Source organism: Culex quinquefasciatus, chromosome 2 (assembly GCF_015732765.1).
Source record: "Culex quinquefasciatus strain JHB chromosome 2, VPISU_Cqui_1.0_pri_paternal, whole genome shotgun sequence".
Classification (NCBI taxonomy): Eukaryota; Metazoa; Arthropoda; class Insecta; order Diptera; family Culicidae; genus Culex; species Culex quinquefasciatus.
The window spans coordinates 212,945,459-212,964,056 of NC_051862.1; the positions used below are offsets into that span (position 1 = coordinate 212,945,459).

Consider the following 18,598-nt stretch of genomic DNA (forward strand, 5'->3'; position numbering starts at 1 on the left):
GTAAACTTTATATTCAATCCAAATTCTTTTAATCAGTCAAGGATGCCTATTTGGAGTTGGGAGACTGATTTATGGTGATTTGTCAACAAATAACATTATTTATGTTAATTTTACGAAAGGTGTACATACACCTTTTTATTTTCGTAATAGTATTTGTTATATAACTTTTATAGAAATCATCTTTTCATGAGCTTTTTGTAGCAAAATGTTTGGCATGAGTTTCTGAACAAAACGTAGTACTAGGTTCCTGTCAAACTTTAAATTTTTTACATGTTTCATCACAAAATGTGCATAGTGCCCAAGGGGTGTAAATACTTTTTTTACATACTGTAGAGACTTTTATGTAAAGTTACCTGGAGAATCGATACCCACTATTGGTTTTTGAAAATTTTGACGTTTAGACCACATTTCTGAAAAACAGCTTTAGTAAATGATTTTTGTATACCATCCTGCATATTTTGTGAGTCTTTTTGTCACATCTTAGGCTTTTTTTCAAAAAAAAAAAAAAAAATGTCCCGTTTTCTACAAGTTTGTCTTTAACTTCATTTTATTTTTGGTGTTTTACTTGATATTTTCGCATAGGTTGATCTCATGAATCTGAGATCCAATTTCTTTATACTTCGTGACGAAGGGGTGATCACATTTTTCAGCATTCTAAAAATGACTTTTTGCAGCTCGCTCAAAATTTTAATGTCATAGTTAATCAAATCGCTTGTTATGAGCCATTTATAAGTCACGAGGATACTGTAATGCTTGCATTTATTTTTAAATCGTCTTATTTCTCGCCAACTTATATCATAAATACCAACTAATTAACTTATAAACTCGAAAGATACAGCTTTCTTTGCCATGCAAAACAGCCTTGACCAACCAACCGGAGCGTCTCCGACTACAGTTCCACCGATAATAAGCAAACAAAGTCTGTAATTAGTAGTCCTCGGGCATAATTTTACCAACTTTATGAGAAATTGTTATTCTTGGGCTGCAACTAGTTTTGCACATTTGTTCTGTGCGGTCCTCCTCCTGGGGGTGGCAACTCTCGTCCTTTCTCTGGAGGAAGCATTTAATATTCATGGCACTCCGCTCTCACTCTCTATCCCTGTGGCTATTTCTTAGTTTGCATTCTGTAAAGTGAAAACTGCTTAAAACTTGCTCGCAAGTTGTGTGCTCTCGGTCTAGAATTTGTAGTTCGCTGGAAACCACTCTCCACTGGGCCCCGGTTGTGTGTTATTATTCGTTCAATTTCTACGAATTGCCGGATAAGATCTCCATCCAGATGCTGCTAATGCAATTTGCTCGGTCGACTGCACATTTGCCAACTCTGCCCGTCCCGGGCTTTGAGCTTCGTAAATCATACGCGGCAGACATAAATTCCAACTGTGTTCAAATAACAAGAAAACAATAAATCTCAACACCATCAATTACCGTTCACCATTCCGCGCAATTTACGTGAGGACTCGTCTTCATTTGTCAGAAAGCAATCGCATTGTGCTTGCGTGGGAGGAGCGCTGCACACTGGGTTAGAATGATACTATTTTTTTCGAGAAAATTTTCCTCCCTCCACCGTATAAACTAGCGAAAATCTACGACCGCGGAAAGATTCACATTCCAGGCAAAAGTCGGACAGCAGCCAGCATATTTCGTGTGCTATCATGTTGTGCTGGCCAAGTGGCCTCCACAGGTCCTCTCGGAATGCCAGCCAGCGAGTCAGTGGTGATTCTTTGGCAGTGATAACGCAACCTGCTGCTTCCAAAAAGAACCAGCTGTGAGGGAGTTAAAAATGAACTGAAAGTTTTCCCCGTTTTCTACTTCTTTTCAGTAGCACTGGCAGCAGCCTGGTAAGAAAACAGCATTTTCCACCTGACTCTTTTTTTCCTGTGTTTTTACTCTTACTTCTTTCCTGCAGGAATCCAGGGGGATAAGGGGGAGGTAAGGAAAAATGCTTTTTGCCCAAGTGTTGGTGGAAAATATTTCGACGCAGTGAAAACAAAAAATGGAGCTGTGCGGGAGGAAAAATAGTGGGGCTAAGGCAAACAAGTTGGATCGTTAGGTAAAGTTGATATTTGCCGTTGCACTTTTGAGATGTCTATTTTCATTGTAGTTAGTTTAAGCGTTTTTTATTTCTACTTTGACAGCTGAGCGCTTGCAGTATTTATCGGAGTGGAGAGGAGCTGGCTTGTTTTGAGTGGAAAACTTTCAAGTTGGGTTGATTGGACTGCCATGTGTTTCCATAACTAATTGCTTATTTTTCATGACAATTATTATCAATTGTTTGAAATTTTTGTTGTTTTGCCGAATTTCTAACACATTTGCATGATATGGTAGAAAAAATATAATGAAACACACCTCAATGATTTATGCATCTGCCTATCAATCTGGCTCAATTAATGATAATGAAAATTGAAGATAAATCAACTGAATACAATCTCATATTCATATTTAGAATTTTTGGGCTGGATTAAAAATATTTAGATTTTTTTTTTCTGAAATTTCAATTTACAGCCCCGCAAAAACTTTTTTATTGCAAAACATACTGGCAACTGGCCAAAGGGATTTCAGGTCAGAACGCGTTTGACATACGTATTTGCCCGACTACTGCAAAAATTTAACTCAAGACTCTGGCAACCAAATTCAACCAAACTTTGGGATAATGCACAGAATGGTCAAGCAAACAAAACGTGTTTGTTATTGTTTACATTGTGAGCTCCACTTTTTGTTTATTCAAGGTTTATAAATAAATTCTAAAAGTGGTAATACAATGTTCAACCTTCTAAAATTTACTTAATTTCTGTGTTGTGCGTCTGAATTCTTCTGATGACATTCTGCAGCAATTTTTTTGGGGACAGAAAACAGATTTGCATCGATTTTCGTTAAAATTCTTCAGTAATTGAGCTCTATTTTGTCCGACAAGAGTTATTCGATATTCTTATCAACGGATTGATCATGACATCCCGGGCAGATGGTAATAAAAAAATTAATAATATTTCAATAACAAATCCTGTTAAAATGACAAAAAGTGTCATTATTTTATCCTGAACTTCAACTTCAAGACGAAAACGTTACTTAATCCATCTTTAGGTGGTGCCTTCCTCACATTCAACTATATTTTTCATTTCTTTTGATAGGGTTCGAAGACCTTCAATATTTCTGGCTCATCGGCAAGGTCTGATAAAAAAAACCTATCCAACGATAGTTCGCATGGAAGATTCAGACAATATTTCTATCACAATATCTGAAAACCGGCTTCCAAAAAGTGTATCAATAACACTTAAGTGCTAATAACTTTTTATAGGGTTGTCAGATCCTCAATGTTTTAGGCTCATTTGAAAGGTCTTTCGATTATATAACTAACGACAGGTCGCATGATGGACCCTGAAATAAATTTTATTAAAATATCTGAGATCCGGCCTCCAAAAAGTGTATAAATAACACTTAAGTGCTAATAACTTTTGATAGGGTTGTTAGATCCTCAATGTTTTAGGCTCATTTGAAAGGTCTTTCGATTATCTAACTAACGACAGGTCGCATGATGAACCCGGACATCATTTTTATTGAAATATCTGAGTTCCGGCCTCCAAAAAGTGTATAAATAACACTTAAGTGCTAATAACTTTTGATAGGGTTGTCAGATCTTCAATTTTTTGGGCTCATTGGATATCTTTTTGAAAATATATGATTTTCAAAAAAAAAATCGGAACTGGACACTCTTGGTCACTATTTTAAAAAATCAAAAAACTACAAATAATTTGCTAAAATCAAACTTTCGGTGGCAATATCTTGAAAACGGAGCCCTTTATCAAAATATCTGTACAGTACGTTTCGATTGCAAATTCAATTTTGCATTTAAAAAAACGTCAAATTTGTTTATGCTTAAAACATCGATTTTGTCTAAAAATCACAATTTTTCTTCAATAAATTATTACTCGGCGGCAGATTTTTTGACCATGTTTCTCTATAGCTCAAAAGTTGCGGATTTTTGTCCCCTAAAACATATAAAAAAATCTCGAAAATCAAAAAAATACATATTTTGGGAAATTGAGTTTTTGTGAAAAAAAAGTTGATTAAAAAATCTGATCAGAAAATTCACTCAAAAGTTACAGCTGTTTAAATATTTACGTACCATTTTTGTATGGACAGCAGTCAAAATTGTATGGAGACTTGTATGGGTGAACAATGACCCAAAATAGCTTCTTTAGTTATAGAGAAGGCCCCCACAAAGTTTGAGCCAAATCAAAAAATACAAAAAATAAAAATGGTCAAAATCGGCCGATTTCGTATTAATCAGAATTGATCCAAAAAAAAAAAATAAATAACTCGGTCAAAATTTTTTTGTACATCCTGAAAATTTCTGAAAAATTGGCATTTTATGTCCTCTTAAACAAAAAAAAAATAGTTTTTTTTTCGCAAATCAAGTTTTGGTGACAATAAGTTAAATAAAAAATATCCAAATGTTTTTTTACCGTGTATAATTTTTTTTCATTTATCCAAATCTACAACATTGCCGAAAATACCAAATCGATCAAAAAATTCCTTTAAAAAATGGTTTCTTTGGGCATATTGAAGGCACCACATGTTTCAGTCTGATAAAAAAAAAACAAAAATAAAAGTAAGTAAGTTTTTTCATAAGTATCAAGCCTTCGAATGTTGGACGAATTGAAATTTTATTTGATACAATGCCAACTGAAGTCCGAAGAAGCTGCTCCAGTATCGCCTGCGATTTCCAACTTTTGCAAAGCAATTACGGCAAGCTTCAACCATTATATATTGCCACACATGCACCACCTGAAGATGATACTCTTTTAAAGCTTTCAATGCATATACGCGCTGCTCATTACACGTATACCCTCCCCCGAAACAAATTCTGCAATTGCAATTTTCCGGTGCGCCCAATTCCGCTGGTTGCAGCTTAAATTAAACAGCACTCCTGTCGCCACCAGAACGAGCTCAGAAAGCTCAGCAAAATGGCCAAACCTTGGTGTGTGTGTGCCGTGCTTTCCTCCCCATCCGGAGGGGGCTAACCATAAATTATTCACTTTAATTGCACTGTCGTCTTTTGGCAATTGTGTATGTGTGTGTGTGCGGTTGAGTGTCTTTCCCAGAGAGTGGAAAGTCTTGCTATGGACTCTTGGTGGGAGGGGGGGCGGGAGAAAATGAGCATTTTCGCACATTCAGCCTGTCTTTGCCGCATGCATGCAAAACGAGTGCAACAAATGCCACGTGTGCAGAGCTCTTATTGCTTTGAACAGGGTGACACCACATTTGCACACTTTAATTACACTCGCCACGAGTGAGGCTGTCTGTGGGAGGTTAGGAGGAGCTGTTTAATATTATCCTCAGTACCTCTCACGGGTGTCATTCTTCTTTTGCACACCAGAGTTGTGAAAAGCGAATCCTTTAGAGATGAGCCTGGAATTCATGGTGCATTATGTGCTTTATTTGATATGAGGGACGACTCATAACAATATTCATAATTGAAAATTATTGAAAACATGAACCTAATTTTTATCAATTCAGAAAAATGCATGGTTATTGCCAAAGCTGAAACATTTCAAATTACTACTAACATAACGACAAAAAAAAAACAGATAAAAATGTAGCACGATCCGGTTGTTGAGACTGGATTGAATATATTTTAAATGAAGTAGATTTCGTTGAAAATAATTTATAGTACAAACAAATTAATAATTTGAACTGCACCACATTTCAATTTTAATTTCGTGGAAACCACCACACTTGTTTAAACAGTTCCAGTAGTCCTTAAATTGGTCCATCATTTCAATAGAAGGTTAACACAATCTCGATTCCGGGGCGGCACGCTTTCAGACACGCCATTAGCATACACATTTTCATTCTCTTACTGGCAAATTTTCCCCTTTTCCATGAAATAAAATTAAATCTCAAGGGAAACGAAATAAAAAAAAAACTCGCTTCGCTAATGTGCCCGTCGATTTCCAGCGAGGCGCAAATGAAAAGACAGCTTGCGGAGAAAAACAAGGCACAAAAAAAATCTCCGCTCCGATAACAGAATCTAATTTTTTCTCGATTTGAAAGCACTCCAAAGTTCGATTCGATTGGCCGCTGATTGCACTTTTGATGTGCTTTCGTTTTTCGTCACCATCCCTTCGACCACTGGACGTTGCTGGGTGCTGACCGAAAAAAAAAATAAAATAATTCCGGAGACACTTTGCCTGGGAAACCGTTCTTTCGTGGCCAGCGTCAGGTTTGGTTTTGCTGGAAAAGTTTTCTCCTCCTCCCACTCTATTTCCTTCTTTTCTTGGTAACTCCACTTATTGCCATCGCTGCTGCCGTCACGTGGAAATCAAAATGGAAATAACTCACCGTGAAATGGGAGGAAAAGAAGGAAAAAACTTTTAGCGTGCAAAGGTTTTTTTCGGGTTCCCGGGAAAAGGGAGCGAGAGAAAAGGCGAAAGGAAAGTTTTGCACTGGCCATTTGAATTTTGATTTGCTCATTTTTTTTTCTTTCTCTGCAGCTGCTTTTCGAGCTATTGGTTTATTTTATCATCTTTGGAGTATTGGGAACCCTCGGTGGGCACATTAATTTATTTCAAAAGTTGAAGCCAATTTCACACACTGGCAATGATTTGGTAATTGTGCTTTTTTGATTGCTACTTCTGAAGCCCATCTAACTGTAACAAATATCGTCTTATTTCTTCCTACTGAGCTGTTGAATACTCGATTTCAGTTGAACTTCCCTTTAAGATCAGGGGCGCTCAAAGTTTTTGCAGTCCGGGCCAAATTTGAAACTCAAATGAGCTTGCGGGCCAAATTTACAGAATAGGTTATTTATAAAAAAATAAATTATGATATTTTAATTGTAAAGACTAGTAGATACTTCTACAAGATTTTTTTTCAATTCTGTTTTTTAACGTTTTTGGTTATCAAAAAAAACGCTCAGAAAAATTTTAAAAATTTGTTTTAATATATCGAAAATGGTAACATGTAATCAAAACAATATATATATAACGATGTAATTTAATCTTTAATGAAAATCGTTGAGAGCTAGAATTTCAACATTTGAATGAAAAAATGATGGAAAATATTTCAAGCACCCGTCAAGTTGAATTACAATCATCATTTAAAAAAATATATGATTCGACGAAAAAAAAAAACATTTAATCGAACAAATATTTATTCATCGAAAATTCATCAAAATCTTTTTTTTTTAAATTAAACCGAACATGCTCAAAATCAACTCTAAACGTAGAGAAATCCTTTTTTTTTAATTTATTTCAGCTGATTGCACTTAAATTCCCATTGATTTTGGAAGTATTTTGAAAAAATATGTTTGCCTTTTTTTGAGCCAATTTTTAATAACGACAAAAGCATTGTAAAAAAATTGCAACAGCCATATTCCTCCGATTTCAATATTTTGTCTGCATGAGAACAATTCCAGCTCAAATCAGGATTTTTTCTGGTACTTTTGTACCCGACCCTCTCCGATTTCAATGAAACTTTGTAGACATGTTATGACATGTGTATATGGGTAATTCTCCGCCAACTCACACAGCAGTTGCCCCGACCCCTCTTCGATTTGCGTGAAACTTTTTCCTAAGGGGTAACTTTTGTCCCTGATCACGAATCCGATGTCCGTTTTTTGATATATCGTGACGGAGGGGCGATATGAGTAGTGCGGTGCCTGTGTGGACGCGCAGTCCTGTTTTTTCGTGTTATTTTCCATCTCTTTTGTGTCGCTATTTGTGTACATGGGGTGATTGGATTTCTTCTGATTCGTGTTGTTTTCATCTCTTTTGTGTCGCTGTTTGTGTGCATGGGGTGATTGGTCTTCTTCTTTTTTTTCTTTTTTTAAGTTCACGCGTTCGTTGGCCAATGAGTTTTTTGTGTTCTCTTTACATAGTTTTCGATAGAAACGATCCGAATTCTTTTTTTTTCGAGACAAGCAAGTCGTATTGCTGGATTAAGTCCTTTCTATATCATCGATGATCGGAAGGCACGCCGACGAATAGATGTGGCGTGTATTTTTCTTTCAGCGTATTTTTTCCAAAATGCCCATCCAATTCCATATAAGTTTGTCTTTGACCACTTTTTGATACGACGCAACGGCTTCGAGATACAGTAATTTTTAAATTACAAAATACAAAAATATTTAAATACCTTACGCCCTTCTCAAATGTTATTTTCATGTACTATTGGCTCCATATACACAAAAATGGCTTATATAAGCCTAGGATAACATGTCTACAAAGTTTCATTGAAATCGGACAGGGTCGGGTACAAAAGTACCAGAAAAAATCCTGATTTGAGCTGGAATTGCTCATGAATCAGATCATGGTACCTAAATCAGATTCGTTATTCAACTGTCATGAGTTCGAATCCCGAGAAAAGGTTTCCATGTGCAAAGTAAGTTCGAGGGTCAGTTATTAAAAGGGTCATTATGACTTCGCCCTATTGAAATGTTACTACGGGTTTACTTGTTTCAGTCACATTGAAACACGTGTGAAATTGTTTTAATTATTAAAATTTTTGAGAGAAATATTTGTGTCCTAAAATGGGGATCAAAATATTGTGAATCATTAGTTTTATTTCAAACAAAATATATAAAAAAGATTAGAATAAAAAAGTTTAAAATTAACCTTAATTTTGGAAAAGTATAAAATCACTTTACAAGTAAAAAAAACGGAATCGAAAGCGGTTTCGTCAACGGATCCACAGGCGTGTATCGTTCTTTTTGCGACAAGACTCCGCCTCCCGGGTCTCCTAAGTGTGAAGGTATGGGCACGGGGAGAGGGCACCGAATACCTATATTTACACTTAGAATTTTTTGCGTCCGCCCCGGGATTCGAACCGGCGACCTCTGGATTGTGAGTCCAGTGCGCGGTCCGATTGATCCACACAGGCAGACATCACTTTACATCACTTTACAAGTACAGGTCATTTTATATGATCATTCAAAAGAAGTCCACAGGCCACAAAAAAAAAACACCTCGGGCCCGCGCTCATTAAGTTTAAATTTCGTGAAAAATGATTTTTGCTCAGTGTCATCTAAACTGCCCTCAAGTTTAACTAGGCGTATCTTGGAAACAATTTTAACAAATTTAACAATTTTAAATATTAACAACAGCTTATCAAATGAAAAAATAAAGCTTAAAATTAAAGCCATGGTTTCAACATTTGATTGAAAAGAGTGTTTGAACGAGAATAAGAAAGATATTCGACGATTTTTTTGGAACTGGTTCAATTGTATTTTGTTTTGGTACGGTATGTACACGCATCCTTCCCCCCCCCTGTAGAATCTGTGAAATGTGATTCGTTCACAGAATCCTCTCTGCGGTGAACACAGCGCAGTAGGGGTGGCCGCTTTAATTTTTGTATTACATTTTCGGGTGTTTTCGGATGTACTGCAATTATTAATAATGACAAGAAAAGTGCTTGGGGCGTAATCGAATCACAAGACTTTCCAGCATGCTTTCATCGGACTGGCTGCGTTTGTGTTAGATTAGATTAGATGAAAACTGGTTCAATAGTGTTTAAAAATGATTTTTAATGCAGGAAAATTCATTAAAAACGGTTTATAATTTATCATTTGTCAATTTCGATTGAAATTTTTAATGGTCTCATCGTATCATGGAAGAGAGAAAAGGGGAAAAAATAGAGAAGAGGTGAATAAAATCTCACAAACATTCAAAACAATACCAATTAATACACAATTTATACAATGATTTATTATTAGCAACATTTTAATTTTACTGCAATCGACATAATCTCATAATTTACATTTTGAGTATCTGTTTACTGATATTCTGAACATGAATGAAGAGACAATTATTCTCTTAGGGAGTTTTAAATGAAATTCTTTTCCTTCCATCGCTGATTTATTATGAATAAAATTTCAAAAAAATCTTTGAATGTATTTGAAATTCATAAACATACCCTCTTCTCAGAGTCAGGTGACTATGGTCATAAGCACCTGAATTTCCCGGATTCTGGCAATTTTCTATTTACCTACCTTGTGTTGAAAAACCCTTGATTCATACAAAAAACGGCATTTCACAATTCAGTGGAAATTAAAACCCCAACTCGCTGCAGTTTATTTTTAATGGAATTTTTATTAAACATTTCTCTTTTCATGTTACAGTTTGTGTTTTCACTTTTTTTTGTCACTTTTTTTTATCCATTATTTTACAAAACAATTCGTAATAAGTTAAATTCTGTTCTCATCTGCATGCAGCTCACTCGCTGGTCTGCTTATTTGCCCCACTTTTTTTTTTGTTTTACTCTTGTACGACTCTGTGTGTATATATCTATTTATGTTGCATTCTTGCGCTCATTCTGACCTCGATTCCGTTTCTCATCTTCCTACAGTGGGAAAATATCAGCCTTCCAGGCTGGTTGTCTTTTTCTCTGTTATTTTTTGCTTTTATTCTCACAATACTGGAGAGCTTTTGAAATTTCGCTTAATGTTTTTGTTTCTTTTTCTTGTTTCTCTCGAAATATACACACACAGGTACCTGCTCCTTAACGCACACAGATACACACACCGGGGGAGCAGTTGCTTCGCAACTGTTGCATCTCATTTGGGTTTTGGCTTATTTTCATGCAGTATCGTGTAGGAAACGGAAAACGGCTCCCTTTTTTGTTTAGCTTGGTTTCGATTCCATGTTTAAAATATCTGCTGTTTTTCTTTTGTTTTATTTATGTAAAATGTTCTATTTTACTTTTGTTTCCATTTCGGAGTGTGTATTGGTTACTCTTCACAAGAATGTTTTTTTTTTTTGTTGTGTATTTGTAATTACTTCTATATTTACACTTACAGCATTTCGTTTCTAACGAGTGAGTTATCACAAAAAGTAACCTAAAAACTCCTTCACTAGAAACAGTGGAACGATCTACCTTTTTGAAAAGGATTGAAACTCACGGGATTCCCGGACCGTATCATTCAATTCGTCACGCTCGCTCGTTATCGCGGAAATTGTGAAATAAAATCTCGTAACAGACACATTCAACAGAGTACGATTATTCCCAGCTCGCTGTACACCTCGTATAGAGTTATATAAAATTTCAACGGAAAAACAAAACCATTAATCTCCATGTCTCTATCGCAATTTTACTACCACCCACCCCGAGTGGGAATTGCTTCCCGCCTCCCCCCCCCCCCCTCATGTCATTGTTCTTACCTCGCTTCATAAAGCAAATTTTTAAAATAACAAACGTAATAACACTCCTCCTCGCCGTACGAGCAAGTATTTGTGGCGAACGTTTTACGTTTCGTTTCGTGTACGTATGTGGTGAACTCACATTCCATCCCCCCCCCTTACTTCTCATGCATGATAAGAGAGCTTTAAGCTCTACATCACCCCTCCAACTTTCGAGTCCAGGACGAGGACACCCGGAAATGGAAAATAAGCACTGCACGCTGTGCGGAGTGCGAGAGAGAGAGAGTCCCAGAGTTTTTGGAGAGGAATTATGTCAGAGATGCTTGTTGCAAAACAGGGGAATTTTTGGTTTCGCTAACATTTATTCTGCGGTGCAGATTTTAACAACAATTCCACTGGACTTTCGTTGCTGGGAAAACCTTTTTTCTAACCACCCCCCCCGTTTTAAAAGTTGAGAATAAAATTCTCCTGCGGAAATTGAAATTGCGATGCATTACGCGAAATTGCAGTGGAGCTTTTCAGTAGAGATGGCTTTCATCGGTGATTGCAAAATTCTCATTAGGATCAGGAATTAGGATTAAGAATGTTTTTTGGTTTCAAATTGTTGATTATTTTTACTCAAAATGGATAGATTTTTTGAAAAATACTCTTCCTCATTTGGATTGGATGGCTTTGAATCTTGACTGTTGCAATATGACTTTTTTCCTTGAATAACAAAAAATAATTCGAAGAAACTTAAAAAAATTAATGAATTACTAAGTGTAGCAGAATTCACGGTAGTTAGTGTAAATTTTTCAGCACTCAAATGGATGCTGAAATAGTAGTTTATGCAACAACTTGCAAGAAGATTTTTTTTCAGATCGAGTTGTACATTTATCCAACGAGGCTTACCAACATTTCTTTGCAATTCCGAAAAAAGTTTTTTGAATGCAATGTGATATCGATTGTCCATGCGTTAAGTAATTTCGACGCTAAAATTAAAAAAAAACCTTAAAAAATGTTACTTTTCGACACTAGTGCTGAACAGTTCAACTCTTCAGCAATTATTCCGGTGCTGAAATGTGGATGTTTTCAGCACTGGTATTGAAAGTTATTAATTTTCCTTTATTTTATATTTGATAAAGAAAAGTAAACCGTTTTATCGCTCGAGAATGACCGGAACAGTAAGTAGTTATACAACAGAATTGCAAAAAAAAAACCTTTTGTGCAATGTTACCGATTATTTTGATCTTATCTCATTCTTTTTATTTAAACAAACTAAATCCATATACTTGCGCAACTTTCCCGGGGTTTTCGATACATTTTATAGTTAAATATTAGTTAAATATTACTGCAAAGATGAAAAAATCCAATAAGATGAGATTTTATTTCGTAAATCTTCCTCCTTCAAACTATATTTCCAACTTGGGTACATTCTCATTTCCCTGTTCAAATTTATCTATTGATTCACTTTTATACACATTTCCCTGTTCGAATTAATCTAGTGATTGATGAATGACCTCCTTCTCCAAAATACTTAAAAAATGAATACAAAAAATAATAATAAATAATCAAATTACAATCATATTTAACAAGTTTTATTGATGTTGAATAAAAAATAGCAAACATTATCGGTTTTGTACTGGAGACTTTTCCATATTTTCAAAAAAAAAAGAAAAAGAAAAGGAAATCTGATCTGAAACAAATGTTAAAATTTGGCACTTTTAGCCAACTTTTTCGGCTGTATTTTTCGAAAAAAGTTTTGACATGTTTATTCATACATTTTAATTACAATAAAATATTTTTTAATATTTTAAGTTTTAAGGACTACATATCAGAAAAGTTCGTTTAATTTAAGGAAATGAACATTGAACATATTTCCATTCATTTATTGATACCTTGTTTTTTTTCAATAATGCTTTATTTCATAAAGCTTGTTTTTTTCAAAAACAAATGTCCAATCTGAAAAAAAAATTGTGTTTCGGCTCATCTGAATTTTACATTTCATCAATATAACCATCCAGCAACATCGAAAATTTGGTAAAATTGTTGAAAATTGCATGTTTGAACTATTAAACAGAACAACTTTTCACATTAAGAAATACTGAGAGAAAATTTTATGGAATAAAAATTATATAAATTCTGTTTGGAAAATTTTGCATTTTAGTCTAATTAGGGTGTAAATGCAATGCACAAAATCCATGTGAACTAACCAATTCAAAACTAACAAACAGTTATAAAGTGATATCATATATATGCATATCAATTCAATTCAATTAGTTTTTATTAGTAAATAATCAATTCACAATTTCGTAATTCTTATAACCTAATAGAGTTTTGGAGTACCTTTCAACTATGATTTGTACTATAGTTCATTTTGATGTAATTGGATATTCTAACAATGGATTTGCCAACAGAAGGAAAAATTATTTTAAAAAACCTTCTAAATTTGCTAAGGAAAAGGATAGAGATAGAAAAGCTTAAAACTAGATCACAGTTTGTTTTGTCTTTTGACGTCGAAAACTTCGCTGCACAAGGCAGCTTATCCGTTGTAGATATACTTCATCATAAGCTCACTCAGAGCTTGGAATTGTTCTGCCTTGTTCCGGCAGGCACGAAAGCGCGTGAGCATCTCTCCAGCAAGAGCGAAAAACTCGGGAAGCGTGAAGAGATCATCTCCGGTAACGTCTGCTTGTCCCGGTGAAGTACCGCTCCCATATATGCATATCTTTTCTGTTTTATATAGTGTAATATTTCAAAGTTAATGATTTTTCTCGCCAAATATATTAAAACTTTGCGACCTGCTGATAATAAATATTATTTCAAATATTTGCATTGAAAAATGCAAATAATTGGTATAATAGAATAATTGTGTACATGAAGGTTAACGCAAATTTAGCAGTTGTTCAAGATACAGAATATGACCTCTGGATACAAAATATGTATCGTAAAAGAATTCAATTTGGTTAATCCTAACAAAAAAAAAAAAAGAAATATCATCAGTAAGGAAAAATAAAATTCTGTTTGCTGGCATGGCCAAAATTTCTATCAATGGTAGTTCGTTTTAAATAATTTGTTTTCTTTTTAAGAAGATTTGAACAATGATGTTTATTCTTTTGGGATTTTTGTTTAAATAAGAAGAAAACGTTCATGTATTAACACACACAGAAAAAAAAGATGGTAATATTCATCAGGAAATGGTGACAGATTGTGTGTAAAAAAATGATTAATTTCTCTGGGGTAAAATTGTTGAATTTTCATCAGTTTTTGATAAATTTTCATCAGGTGAGCAATTCTCTACGAAATCGGTCTTTTTTCTTCAATTTTAATTTTTGTATTTTTTAATCCGACTGAAACTTTTTTGGTGCCATCGGTATGCCCAAAGAAACCATTTTGCATCATTAGTTTGTCCATATAATTTTCCATACAAATTTGGCAGTTGTCCATACAAAAATGATGTATGAAAATTCAAAAATCTGTATCTTTTGAAGGAATTTTTTGATCGATTTGGTGTCTTCGGCAAAGTTGTAGGTATGAATACGGACTACACTGGAAAAAAATGATACAAGGTAAAAAAAATTTGGTGATTTTTTTATTTAACTTTTTATCACTAAAACTTGATTTACAAAAAAACACTATTTTTATTTTTTTTTTATTTTTTGATATGTTTTAGGGGACATAAAATGCCAACTTTTCAGAAATTTCCAGGTTGTGCAAAAAATTATTGACCGAGTTATGATTTTTTTAATCAATACTGATTTTTTCAAAAAATCGAAATTTTGGTCGCAAAAATTTTTCAACTTCATTTTTCGATGTAAAATCAAATTTGCAATAAAAAGTACTTTAGTGAAATTTTGATAAAGTGCACCGTTTTCAAGTTATAGCCATATTTAAGTGACTTTTTGAAAATAGTCGCAGTTTTCATTTTTAAATTAGTGCACATGTTTGCCCAGTTTTGAAAAAAATATTTTTGAAAAGCTGAAAAAATTCTCTATATTTTGCTTATTCGGACTTTGTTGATACGACCTTTAGTTGCTGAGATATTGCAATGCAAAGGTTTAAAAACAGGAAAATTGATGTTTTCTAAGTTTCACCCAAACAACCCACCATTTTCTATCTTCAATATCTTAGCAACTAATGGTCCGATTTTCAATGTTAATATATGAAACATTTGTGAAATTTTCGATCTCTTCGAAAAAATATTTTCAAAATTTTCAAATCAAGACTAACATTTTAAAGGGCGTAATATTGAATGTTTGGCCTTTTGAAATGTTAGTCTTGATTTGAAAATTCCAAAATATTTTTTCGAAAAGATCGGAAAATTTCACAAATGTTTCATATATTAACATTGAAAATCGAACCATTAGTTGCTATGATATTGAAGATGAAAATGGTGGGTTGTTTGGGTGAAACAGAAAACATCAATTTTCCTGTTTTTAAACCTTTGCATTGCAATATCTCAGCAACTAAGGTCGTATAAACAAAGTCCGAATAAGCAAAATATAGAGAATTTTCTCAGCTTTTCAAAAATTTTTTCAAAACTGGGCAAACTATGTGCAAAAAAATGAAAAACTGCGACTATTTTCAAAAGTCATATGGCTATGAAAACGGTACACTATCAAAATTTCACTAAATACAATACAAATTTGATTTTACATCAAAAATGAAGTTGAAAAATTTGCGACAAAATCGATTTTTGAAAATCAGTATTGATAAAAAATTCATAACTCGGTCAATGATTTTGCACTGAAAATTGTCCTAAACATATCAAAAAATAAAAAATTTAAAATAGTGTTTTTTGTAAATCAAGTTTTAGTGATAAAAGAATAAAAAATCACCAATTTTACCGTGTATCATTTTTCAGTGTAGTCCATATCTACACCTGCCGACTCGATCAAAAAATTCCTTCAAAAATACAGATTTTGAATTTTCATACATCATTTTGTATGGACAGCTGCCAAATTTGTATGGAAAATTATATGGACTAACTAATGATGCAAAATGGCTTCTTTGGGCATACCGAAGCCACCAAAAAAGTTTCAGTCGGATTAAAAAATACAAAAAAAATCGAATGACCGAAATCCTAGAGAACTGCTCAGGTTCACTTTTTTACAAATTTTTTATGAAATATTACTTAAAAAAAGAGGTAATATTCTACCTACCAAATTTCAACATTCCAAAATTCAACTTTTTTTGTGCATGCTTTAAAAAAATGCTTTAAATTTCAGATTATAGAATCCATGGTTTACACAACCCTTTTTTTTCGCTGGAAATATTGTAATCATTTTGTGTAAGATTGTTATGAACAAAATAATAAAAAAAATGTTCAGAATTTACCATGCATTTTCTACCAGTGTTGCCAAAATGAAAGTTCAATGTTTGAATTTAAAAAAAAAAACAGAGTTAAGCAATTTCTCAATAGATTATTAAAAATTCCGCAGCATTTCGAGGACAAAGGGACAAAGGGCAAAGAGCAAATTTCACGGAAATTGCGAACAATTATAAATTATTATTTGCACACAATACTCTTGTTTTCAGAAGTAATTAAAAACAACCCTTTTTCTCTGTAAATTTTTGAGCCACCCTATCCTTCAAATCTAAACATGTTTTTCGCTATTCCACTCAGATATGCTTCATCAGTTTTTAAATAAATTTGTAGAAAAAAACATCCCCTCCCATAACTCCATCCCCCTTTCACTCTCACTCGCTCTCTCATCACTCCACCCAAATTGGCATCAACTTTTCCGGGTCGCAAGCTCCGGACTCCGCATGTTTCCAATTTCCCTGCTAGTGCTTTCCACAACCCGCTATTCCTCCTTCCCAAAAACTAGATTATTAGATTTTCCCCCCTCCCCTTCTTCGCGAGACGAATGATTTCCTCCTCGTTTTTCGTTTTTTTTTTTGCAATATGATTTCTGTATATTTGTCAAACTGGGTTCGTGTCACTCGTCGTTCTGTGATTGGATTTTTCTCGCTTTGCACCGGGTTGCGGGGGAGGAAAAAGTTTCTTTTTCTTCCGTGTGTTTGAGTTCGGGTCCTCTTCGAGGACGCGCTCCTCGAGCTTGCTGTACATAGCTAAACTTACATTTAATATTTACAAATTGATTTTTAAAATATCTGTATTTATATTGATTCACGTTGCTTGCGACTGTTGGAGTGTGACTGTGTGGATGCCAGCTTTTTGGGGAGCTTTTTTTTTATTGTTTTTCACTCGATTTTTTGCTGTTCGATTTCTGTGCTCGTTCAGTTGATTTTTCGCTCGCTCGTTTGTTTTTCGTGTGTTTTGATATCTGCTCAAAAATGGGAACCGGGGGAGACAGCGAACAAAAGATAAACCGAATGAATGTTTATAGTTTTCCATTGAATAGTTTTTGATTCACCAAATAAATACAATCCCAACGGGTACCGCTGATTGCGCTCGGCAAATATAAGTAAGGTAAGTGCTTGAAATTTGGGCTTAAAATTGATAAATCTTCCATGAAGTATAATCTTGCCCAAAAAAATGGTTGCACCACTCACTTCAAAATGTGAAATTTCGTGCCGGGCAAATGTCATGCAATCAGATGTATTTTCCACTCGTTTTTTTTTCATTGCGATGTCATGTTTCGAGTACTCTTGAGGGAAATCAGCACGCGAGCATTGTAAAAACAATTTTCGCTGCACACATTTTAATTGATCATTGCGGCGGGTGCCAGGCGCCATCGAACGAATGGAAATCGCAGATGGTGTCAAATTGATATAAGCTCAAAAAAAAAGGAGAGCACAACTCTGGCGATGGCAGCAAACAACCACAAATTGCACGATTGTGCAACATGCAATGTGCATTGTAATGATTGCAAATAACCGCTTGGGATGTAAAATTGTTGATTTTTTTTCTTTGTTGGCGAATTTGGTAATTTAAATTTTAAATAATTATTTCAACAAGCAATATCGTCAATCGAGATCCAGTCAATCCACTTCATTGGAACAAACAGCTAGATTTATTCCATTTAGTTTAATTTGAGAGCACCAAAGGATTACTTTTTACTATTAGGACTTCTGCTGTTTTCTTTTCACTCTCTGTCTTAAAATCTACTTAACTATTCCTTAACTGCTATTTCCATTTTGGTTAGCCTTCTCTTCATTTCACTGGTTCGTTCGTTCGTCAATATCTAAAGTTTCTCAAATTCATCCTACATTAATAATGTTTCATTCGTTTAGGTATATTTATAATTTATATCTGATATCTACACGGTTTCGGACTAAAAACAACGTTCTCTTCTTTCATACAAAATAAAGTCATAAAAACAACAACGAAATCGCTTTTAACCTACAATTACACCAAGACACACCAACCAGTGTGACACGAGTTACTTTTAACTAACGTCATCGTCCTCGATTTGTGTTTTCGGTTCGTAAATTTTAACTAACTTATCAAAACGCGGCCCCCATGACGCCAAAAAGCTATACTCATGGGGCTCATCATCGGTACCTGGTGAGAAGGGGTG

The 18,598-nt window shown here is 34.4% G+C and overlaps 2 protein-coding genes across 2 annotated transcripts in view; both read right to left on the reverse strand.

The window, feature by feature from the left end:
• The window catches only part of LOC119766492, a 33,376-nt gene extending 28,020 nt beyond the window's left edge, over nt 1-5,356 (reverse strand). The window contains exon 1 of the mRNA XM_038251074.1: nt 5,341-5,356. Coding sequence (XP_038107002.1) covers nt 5,341-5,356 — 16 coding nt within the window. The remainder of the gene's footprint in view (nt 1-5,340) is intronic.
• Nucleotides 5,357-17,003: 11,647 nt separating this feature from the next.
• LOC6037920 (neural-cadherin) overlaps nt 17,004-18,598 on the reverse strand; it is a 76,638-nt gene continuing 75,043 nt past the window's right edge. The window contains exon 10 of the mRNA XM_038251075.1: nt 17,004-18,582. Within this exon, the coding sequence (XP_038107003.1) occupies nt 18,467-18,582 (116 nt within the window). The 3' untranslated portion in view covers nt 17,004-18,466. The remainder of the gene's footprint in view (nt 18,583-18,598) is intronic.